Below are 9,524 nucleotides of genomic sequence, written 5' to 3'. Positions count from 1 at the left end.
ATGTGTGTATGTGCCCTCTGTCTACATGCAACCGGAAATAGTTTCTCAAGTAGCTATCACAGTAAGAGAACAGCACATCTAGGTTGCCTTTGTGATGCTATAAAATAGCGTCTATCCCACCTGACATCATTACACAGACAGCCTCTAATCCCAGAAGGCTATCATAAAAGCTCCATAACCTTGTGGTACTATTAAATGAAAGGTAAGCCATAGATGGGTTCTGACTAATAGGAACCTTAAGAATTGCTGATGTGAGAGAAGGAGTAATTGCAGAACCTCTGCTCCACATTGACACAGACAGCTTCTCCCATGACAACTCAGTTCTTCCCAACCCTCTGTGCAGTGTCTGGCTCTGCAGTGTTGATTCCCTGATGATATAAATACAACAGCTGAACTCAAAGAGAACTGGTATTGTCAGGCTGTTATAGACTATTTTTTTTTCTTAAATGCTTACACAGATACATATTCGATTTTTGTTCATCAAGCATAAGCAGTGCCGACTGTATCTGCTCCTTTATAACTTTGGAAACAACAGCTTTCTGATCAAAGAAATCCTTAATTTTCTTTCCATCTGAGGAATAATACAGTACTGGTTCTCTTCCAAATAACACATCTCGTGTCTTGCTGCTTTGGTCTTTCCTTAAGACACAAAACTTACCATAACAAGCTTTTCAATTAGGGCCTGATCCAAAACTTGTAACTGCTATTGGAAAACAAAAACAAAATACAAACACTGCCTTCAGGCTCTTTCAAGCAGTTTTCTGTGCAGTTATTCACACAGTGGTAACACTTGCGTGACAAGGTTACATTGTGGGGACAAGACATACAATACAGCATTTCCTTAGGATATTAATAATCATTTTGGATAGTGGGAAAGCTACCTTTTCTTCTCCTTTTTCTTCATGTCAGTTCTGGCGATCAACTGTAAAATGTGATAGTGATTAGACATGGCAGCTTTCTTCTGTACCAGTGTTTTGATGGACCAAAACTTACTCCCTCTTTTTTTCTTTTTCTTTTATTTTTAATCAAAGGCAAAGATTTATGATGGGTTTTGGAATTAGCTGTGTAATCCACTTTCTTTACAAATGCTGAGGGAGAATTTCTGGACTCTTTCATTTCTGTCTTTTCAGCCTTTGCCACAATGTGATAACTAAAGGAACTTTTCTTGTCATCACACTGTCATGTTAACAATGTAAATGGAGAATGGTAAAAGAGACACTTTAGCCTTCCACAAAGCATGCCAGCATCACCCTAATGTGGGCACTTGTTCAGTCAGCTGGGGCTTTAAAAGTGGGAGTCCAAGTGGCCAAAGTCTCCAAGCAACATCTCTCACTGCTGGCTGGTGGGGAAACAGTGTTAATACGCAGGGGGTGGGCAACCATAGTTCCTCTAGGCCCTAAGAGATAAAAGGAGGAGAAAGGGCAAGTAATCCCTCAGTTGTAGAGGGGACACAGGTGCTGGCTTTTTGCCAGGATCCAGGAATGCTGGAAGCAGCCGATGTGCTCAGGGTGTGCCTGAGCCCTACACAGGGATTAAACTAGCAGCAGCTCGCTGCCAGCAAAGTCTGATCCTGATCTGCCCATTAGCAGAAAGTTGGGCTTCCTGTTGCGCTCTCCTGCGGTCCAGGAGTGGATCAGACAGATCCGCGATCCCTGGCTGAGCGTGTGCCTCGCAGCCGCTCGTCTGCGCATGAGTCGCCGCGGGAGGCTCGGAGGCTCGAGTATTTCAGGGGCTGGGCACCGGGGGAAGATGCTCATTGCCTGAAGGAGGCGGAGGGGCAGCCGCGGTGGGACATGGATCGGGTGCAGGCGCCGGGGACAAGGCGGACCGCGGCCTGAGGCCAGGGCGGCGCGGCTGTCAGAGCAGCGCCCGCTTCAGCACCGAGGACAGCGCGCAGCGAGCACCGCGACCCGGCTCCCCCCAGACCCAGCCCGACTCCGGGCCGCACCACGCCGGCCCCGCTAGCCCGGGTTTCCGGGTGCCCCGTCCCCTCTAGCTCCGGCTCCCATTGCCGGGTCCCCCTATCTCCCCCTTACCTCCGGCTCCTGCAGCCGGGTGCCTCGACGCCGCTCCTCCGGACGCCGCTCCTCTGGACCCCGCTCCGGGGAACTCCGCTCCCCCACGGGTCCTCTCCGCTCTGACAGCACCGCTCCCCTCGCCCCTCTCTCTGCACCTTCGGCTCTGCCTCCCGCCCGCTGCTGCCCTCCCTATACCCCGCTGCCCCGGCCCCTGCCCCCCGTCCGAGCCGCCGGCAACATGCGCGGGCGGCAGCGGGCGGCGGCAGGCGAGGCTGCGGTGCCGGCTCGGGTGCCCCCTTCCTCCTCCCCTCGCCCGCTCCTGGCGACCCGCTGAGAGATGGACTTGGCAGGCGTGCTGCTGGCGTTGCTCCTCGTGCTGGTGCTGGTTGTCTCCCTGCTCTCCAACCTCCTGGTGCTGCTATGCTTCGTCTACAGTACGGAGATCCGCAGGCAGGTGGCCGGGGTTTTCCTGGTGAACTTATCCTTTTGCAACCTGCTCCTCACCGTCCTGAACATGCCTTTTACCCTGCTAGGGATCCTGAGGAGCCAGCAACCCCCCGGGGGCTGCGTCTGCAAAGCTGTGGGTTTCCTGGAAACTTTCCTGACTTCCAACACGATGTTAAGCATGGCAGCGCTCAGCATCGACAAATGGATTGCTGTGGTATTCCCCTTAAGCTACACTAGCAAGATGCGGTATAAGGACGCTGTGATACTGATGGGCTACTCGTGGCTCCACTCCCTCACGTTCCCCTTGGTATCCTTGTTTTACTCGTGGGTAGACTACAGCAGCGTTTATGCCTCTTGCACCTTGCACCTGAAAGAAGAGACAGAGCGGAGAAGATTTACAGTGTTCACCATCGTCTTTCACTCGACCAGTTTCATGCTATCACTGGTGATCTTGTGTTTCACCTATTTAAAGGTGCTGAAAGTTGCACGATTCCACTGCAAGCGGATAGACATTATCACCATGCAGACTCTGGTTTTGCTGGTGGATATCCACCCCAGGTAACGCGTGTGTGCTCGTATGCATAGTCCCGGGGCATCCGCGGTAGGTACACCGGGCGGAGAGGATGCCCTGCCTCCCCCAGCACCCCGTCCTACCCTCCCCTGCCACGGCCACATGGCGAGCGCTTCTGCCTCTACTTTCAGACGCTGTTTATAGTGCCAGAAAACGGTGGGTTGTGCATTAGTAACCCGCTTTATTTAAATGCTAATCCCGCTCCGACGGGTGTTCCCCTTTAACCGGAAACCGCTGCTTTGGTGAGTGCGATAGTCCCCAGCCTCGGAGGGGCAGGGGCTGCCCTCAGGGGCTGCTCTGCCTTTCCCTCTCCGGGTGCACATGCTCTCGGTCCGGGAGCGGGTCCTTCCCCTCTCCCCTGGGCTCCTCTCTCGCCTACCCGCTTCTTGCCTTAACCCACCAACTGCTCTTTTCCCTTCACAGTGTGAAGCAGCGCTGTCTTAATGAGCAGAAACGGAGGAGGCAGCGGGCTACCAAGAAAATCAGTATTTTTATAGGGTCGTTTGTGATCTGTTTTGGTCCTTACATTATCACCAGGTCAGTATCGCCTGTTGGGGTGGGGGATTAATATGCCCTTTGATGTGCAGGTACTCTGGGGAAGGAGGGAGGCTACAGCTAATTTTGGGGTACCAGAACCTAGTGGAGAACCGAGGCTGGGTCTGAGTGGCAGAGCACACTCATACACTCACACAAGCTTACACACACTGACTCTGCCTGAACACCCAGCCTCTGGCTTTCCTTTCCCTATTGCAGCCAGGTCTGGGCACCTCTGCCAAGAGCAAGAGGCTTTTAGGACAAGTACCAGGAATTAATTACATGCCAGTGGGAAATGAAGGCAGTTGAAAAGACTTACCACCCTTCCTTATTAGCGCAACCTGAGCAATAGAGAGGAAAGCAGACAGTTTTCCTGATTAGCTCAGGTCTTTTTTGCTCTTTCAAGGCATAAGGCCAAGCTTGCTGTTATTGGCAGCTGAGATGACATAATTTACATTTATCCAGGCTGATAACTTGTCAGATAAACTTTGTGTCTGGAAACATTAATGTCTGTAAATGCATTGCCAATGATGCAGCATGGCCTTGTGATGAGGTGTAAGAGTTATCTCCCAGGGAAATGAATCATTAGATTTTTAAAATGTATAGGAAACACCATGTGCCTCAACTGGCCAGAGTTACTGATGTCCACCCTAGTAGTCTGCACCTTTTTAAGTAGTCATGCACTGTTCTTGTTCCATACTTGTATAGTCTTTATAGAACATATGGCTATTATTTTCATAACTTGCATACACCAGTGAGCTGGAAGCTAATGTAACTACACTTAATTGCAGCACCTCAGGGTTTAGCCTTTCATCTCTGGACTAAAATGGGCTACATCTTCTTTCACAAGTGATTTTTGAAACTATTTCCCACTTAACAGTGTGTCCAAGATACCTTCAAATACTCCCTTCTGTTGAGGAAGGTGCACTAGTCCACAAACCAACCCCTTGGGTGCTACCAAGCTGCCAGAGTCTGCAGCCACCCCAGCTTATAGAAATAAGCCAGCTTTAGTGGGCTGATTCTACACAGCTGCATAAACACATGCCATTTATGATTTTTGCCTTTGCCCTTTTCTTCCACAGATTTAAACCTGTGCTCAAAAATGGCTACAGTTTTTAACCTTTAGGATGACATGTATTTCAGTTCCCATTTATAGATTGAAGGGGTTCTTGACTGATTGCCTAGATGACTGCTTTGTTTCTTTTTTTCTGCAGTTGAAAGGATTATTACAAATATTAACATTACATCACAGAGTAAAAAGGTTAATTGATCACTGTTCAGTACATTCTGAGTCATATTCTGTTCACTTTTGTCATAATCAGGGTATAATTATATTGAGCAAAATGGATTTTACCATCTTCTTTCCATCTGAACATTACCAAGCTCAGCAAATTCCAGCACTGCCACATTTTTCAGGGTGAAGATACTTTTCATAAACTTCTAAAATAAAAGAGGCTTCCTTCTTCAGACCTTTCATTTGGCAAATGTGAGATGGTGCATTTTCTATGTGTGAAAAACTGGTTCCTTACGTGTCACTAGAGAGAAGGCTGAGGCTTGGTTTGCGTAAATGTGTGTGTCAAGGCACAGCTCCTATCTCAGCCACAAGGACCAAGTTGGTCAGCGACAGCAAAATGTGCAAGGGTCTGGGGAGGACATCCTCAAAGGCTTTTTGCCCCAGTGGCAAGACAGTTTCCAGGCAGCAGTAGATAAAAGGTGGTGGAGGTGAGGCTGGAGGACTTCCTGCCATGCTTGTTTCACCTTCCTTCCCCACTCCTGGTTTCCAGGGGGGTGGCACTGAAGCAATGTCAATGGAGACAATGTGAAAAACACGCTCCCTGTTTTCTTGCTCTTTGGCCCCGTGACTCAGGTTACGTTTTGTGCTCAGTATTTGGTCCTCATTTCAGATATGTGAATGAGATTAGGATCATTAGCAATATATTCATCTGTTCACTAAAAGCTGAGAGATGAATTTCATCTTTTTTTGTAATGGCACTGAAAACAAGAAAATGATACTGAGATGTATTCAGATGGATATTTCTCAGGCTGACTTGATTTGGCCGGGCCCTTTATCTTATTAAAATCTGTGTAATTCTTCTTCTCTTGGCTTCAGTGCAATTATGTTTGGGCCCATAATACATTAAAGGGAACAATAGTAATACATCTAGTTCCATGACTGAGAGATACCTTACTCTTCTTGTTTAGTGTCTTTATAAAAACATCAATTGTGTAAATATCAAATGTGTATTTCTTGTATTGGAACAATATGCAGGATGGGAAAAACTTAAGCAACCAAGTGTCACTTATTATACAATTATTTATTTCTCACATTTTGTGTCTTCTTCTTATCTCTGTTTTGAATTGACTGGAATTTTTTCCAAGCAGCTTTAAACAAAAGTCATCAGGTTTTAAATGAACTTGCCATAAGAATGATTTCACTTTTACACATAAAAATGAGATTTTTTTTCTGTCAGAGTTCAACCCCTTGTTGCAGTGTTCAGTCCTAGAGGTGGTAGGTCAGTTTTTCCATGCAGAAGGATTGGAACAGCTTCAAAAGTCAACACCCTGCACACTGGAAGCTCTGCACTTTGGAAAGAGGCCAGAAGGTTCTTCAAGCCTTGAGAAAGCTTCTGATCTAACATCTTCAAACAGTGATGTTTTTAGGCTACAGAAAAGGGCTATTTTATCTCATGGTACTTTTTTACTTCTGGAATGAATATAGCACAACAATATATTCCTGCTCCTGCAAAAGGCTTCCTGTACATCACCAAAGATGTATGGATAATAAAAACTTCTCACCCTGTTCTTTCCACCCTCTTGGAGAGTTTGCCTGCTGCAGATAAGCTGTGTGCCAGATGTTTGCTGAAACAGTCTGAAGGTTTGCTCTCACTTCTGTGTAAAAATTGTTTAACTTAGTTGCAGTTTCTTCCCCCTTGATTAATACACCCATCTCAACCAAGGTGCTGAATCCACTAAATCAACCGTGAAGCCCAGAGTAGGAGACACAGGTCTGGAGACATCTGGCTGTTCATATAATGATGATAAAACTGTTGTCTCCTTGTTTTCTTTGGCCAAACTAGTGGTCAGCCAAGTGCACACAGAAACTTTCATAGGTAAGTATATGCAGTTGTGCTCCTACACATGCTATGGGATTGCAGGTGCCATGTTCCTCATAATACAGGGGTCTACCAGGAATTCTCTTTGCATATGTGATAATTCACAGCAGTGGTGTAATGCAGATTCACTGTTCTGTACCTGAGGGGGTGGATTCTATGACCTAGACCAGGTTCCTGGTGTCATTTGGGATGTTGCATAGTATCCAAAACCTCTATGTAGGTTGACAGATATGACACAGGACCTAGAGGAGACCCACAACTTCCAGGAGTAGCAGCCTGATGCCAAGGGTGTTATGCCCAAATGTCTTAAGTGTCAACAGACAGCTATACTTAGGCAACTGAGCTGAGTGAGCCTAAATGCCACAAGTCATATTTGCCTATCTCAGGCTTGCCATGGGAAAGTCACTTAATTATTTAATTAATTAATTATGTCACTGAGATTTTCACCATTTGTCAGCACAACTCTCAAAATTCAGAAAGTGAGCAATAAACTGCAGCACTTTCTTATCTCCAATGCATAGGAGCATTAACATTGAAAACATGCTTTTTCTCTTTCCATAGAAAAGTGGCCTTGCTAGAAAAGTTCCCTTTGACTTTACTGAATACAAGGAGTAAGTACAGGGCCCTTCTTCTTCAGGGACTGTGTACTGCAAGAAAATAAGTGCTACCTTAATGTTTCATGAGGCATGAGTTCAGCACTGGTCTCAGTGTGAATATAACACTCAAGTGTTTCCATCTCTCTTTAATGTTTAACAGGTTGATAGAGCTCCTTCCTTTTGTTACCATAAATTACTACTGGGGAATTATAAGCAAGTGCCTCACCTACAGTAAGGCTGCATCAGATCCATTTGTTTACTCACTTTTACGTCAACAGTACAAAAAAGTTCTGATCAACATCGTCAATAGGATACTTAAGAGGGACCTGTATCCGTCCTCAGGGTACAACAGCTCTCTCGACACCGAAAATGATTACTGCTTGCACAGAACAAACTAACAACATGAAAAGCATTCACCCTCAAGTGAGACAGGTGTTTGCTGCTGCTGGAAAGCTGCCTTTCCCCTCTCAAGCCAACAGTGGTGACAGAATCTCCAGGGTATGAAAGCTGCATTAATGCAATGCATTTAATTGTGGACTTTCATGAGAGGCTCTGCCCTGGTCTGAAGCCAAGTACAATATCTGGCAAAGTCATGTCCCTGCATGAATGGAGTAGGCTTGAGGGGTTTAAAGAGAGCCTTTGGAGGCTTTAGAGAAGCTTAGAGAGCTTTTAATGTTTCATGTCTGAAGACTTGGTATGTTTTGGAGCACTCCACATGAGACGTGACATTCCAGTGTCTTCTGGGACCACAGGAATCCCCAGGGTGGAAGGAGAGGTTCAGAGTCTGACTTGTTGTGCGTGTAACTCAGCAGCCCAGGATCTGCTCTGTTAGCTTTGAACAAGTCTTTTAATTGATTGATTTATTGTATTGGTGCCTGAAGTGAGTCAGCACTTTGAATCTGAGATTGTTGTTACTATTATTTATTACTAAGCATCATGATTGTAACATAGCCTTTAGGAAGTGGTACATATATTTGATATGCTGGTATTCTATCAAGCATAACCAAAGTCCACATATCTGAGTTACTAATATTTAGCACTTCAGTGGTATGTGATTACAATAACAGCAACAAAGATGTATAAGGAATTTAGTTAAATAGCACTGTAGTTCCATCACTGAGCTAGTAGTCCTATTCAAACAAGCTTTTATTCAGAAAAAAAAAGCACTTAGACAGTAGAAGTGACAGATACCACTGTGTTTAAAATATATTGCTTCAGAAGCTATGTGTTTTCAAAGAACAGGCTAAAATATGTTAATTCTTTTTAAGGGATGCATAATATGTAAAATATTTCATGCATTGGCTATATTTGGTGGACTGTAATAATATTGTACAATCTTTTCTTTTGTAATGATCAATTAATCTGGTGATTTTAACTGATACCAAGAGATGTCTGAGAAATATTATAACAGACCTGCTGCCAAATGCCCAGAAATATAAAGCTGCTTTATTATTACATGTATTTTTCTCTTTTATTTCTTTTGAAAACTAAACAGGCTTTGGAAAAATGTGGGAATTATTTTTTAACTATATTCCTTTGATTATATGACACGAACCAAAATATTGTATGGCATTCAGTAAGCTATTATTTTCTAATTGATTACATAAGGGTAAAATTAAAGAAATTCTAAAATCTATTTTAAGGGAAAAAAAAAAAGATGGTAAAGAACACTTATTTTTTATGTAACAATGGACTTGACCTTTTGAAGCACTGAGAAGTCTATTCCTGGTCAAACTAAGCATATAAGTATGTGATTAGGCACAAACCTATTTTCATTTGAAGTTAACAGCTCTATTCCCATGCTAAAAATTAAGCACACACTTAACTGTGTTTTAAAATCAGTGTTGAGCAGTCTGCACATGAGGAGGGTTTTCCTCGCCACCCACAATGAGGAAGGAGAGCATCTTATTGCAAGCCCAGTGAAGTCAAGGAAAGGTGATGCTGTGTGACAAATACTTTGTTCTTTTACCTCCTGCTTTTAATCTCTGAGGCCCTTCTAACGCTTTTTTCTCCCCCTTGCAAGTACCTTAGGCCTCTGTGTTTTGCATCTATAGTTCTGCCTGTGTTTAAATTGAATGTACTAGTATGGTTTTGTCTTCTTAGTAACAGTATTTGTACTCTCTCCAATTTTGTGTAAATACAGTATTTCAGAAAAAAAAAAAAAAAAGTCGTCTATGGAATCTTTCCAGTTTTACTGTCTTCCTGTCTGCCTCCACATGCCTTCTGCTACAAAACCCCAGTGCTT

At 44.6% G+C, this 9,524-nt stretch overlaps 1 protein-coding gene across 1 annotated transcript; it reads left to right on the top strand.

The window, feature by feature from the left end:
• Positions 1-2,110: 2,110 nt before the first annotated feature.
• GPR78 (G protein-coupled receptor 78) lies at positions 2,111-8,921 on the top strand. Its single transcript, XM_061369370.1, has 3 exons — positions 2,111-3,023; positions 3,460-3,573; positions 7,440-8,921. Exons 1-3 carry the CDS (start codon positions 2,356-2,358, stop codon positions 7,675-7,677), a joined length of 1,020 nt encoding a protein of 339 aa, XP_061225354.1. The 5' UTR covers positions 2,111-2,355; the 3' UTR covers positions 7,678-8,921.
• Positions 8,922-9,524: the final 603 nt, after the last annotated feature.

This window comes from Neopsephotus bourkii, unplaced genomic scaffold, assembly GCF_033783945.1.
Source record: "Neopsephotus bourkii isolate Nb327-2 ecotype Australia unplaced genomic scaffold, CSIRO-AGI_Nbou_v1 NB_144, whole genome shotgun sequence".
NCBI classification, from domain to species: domain Eukaryota; kingdom Metazoa; phylum Chordata; class Aves; order Psittaciformes; family Psittacidae; genus Neopsephotus; species Neopsephotus bourkii.
Note: the sequence above shows the minus strand (reverse complement) of the source record. Positions and strands in the feature narration are given on the sequence as shown.

Bases quoted from the DNA above. Each gene is read 5' to 3' on its own strand.
- GPR78 (XM_061369370.1), top strand. From the start codon at position 2,356: ATGGACTTGGCAGGCGTGCTGCTGGCGTTGCTCCTCGTGCTGGTGCTG. The intron at 3,024-3,459 runs GTAACGCGTGTG...TTCCCTTCACAG, and splicing joins CTGGTGGATATCCACCCCAG to TGTGAAGCAGCGCTGTCTTA. The intron at 3,574-7,439 runs GTCAGTATCGCC...AATGTTTAACAG, and splicing joins GGTCCTTACATTATCACCAG to GTTGATAGAGCTCCTTCCTT.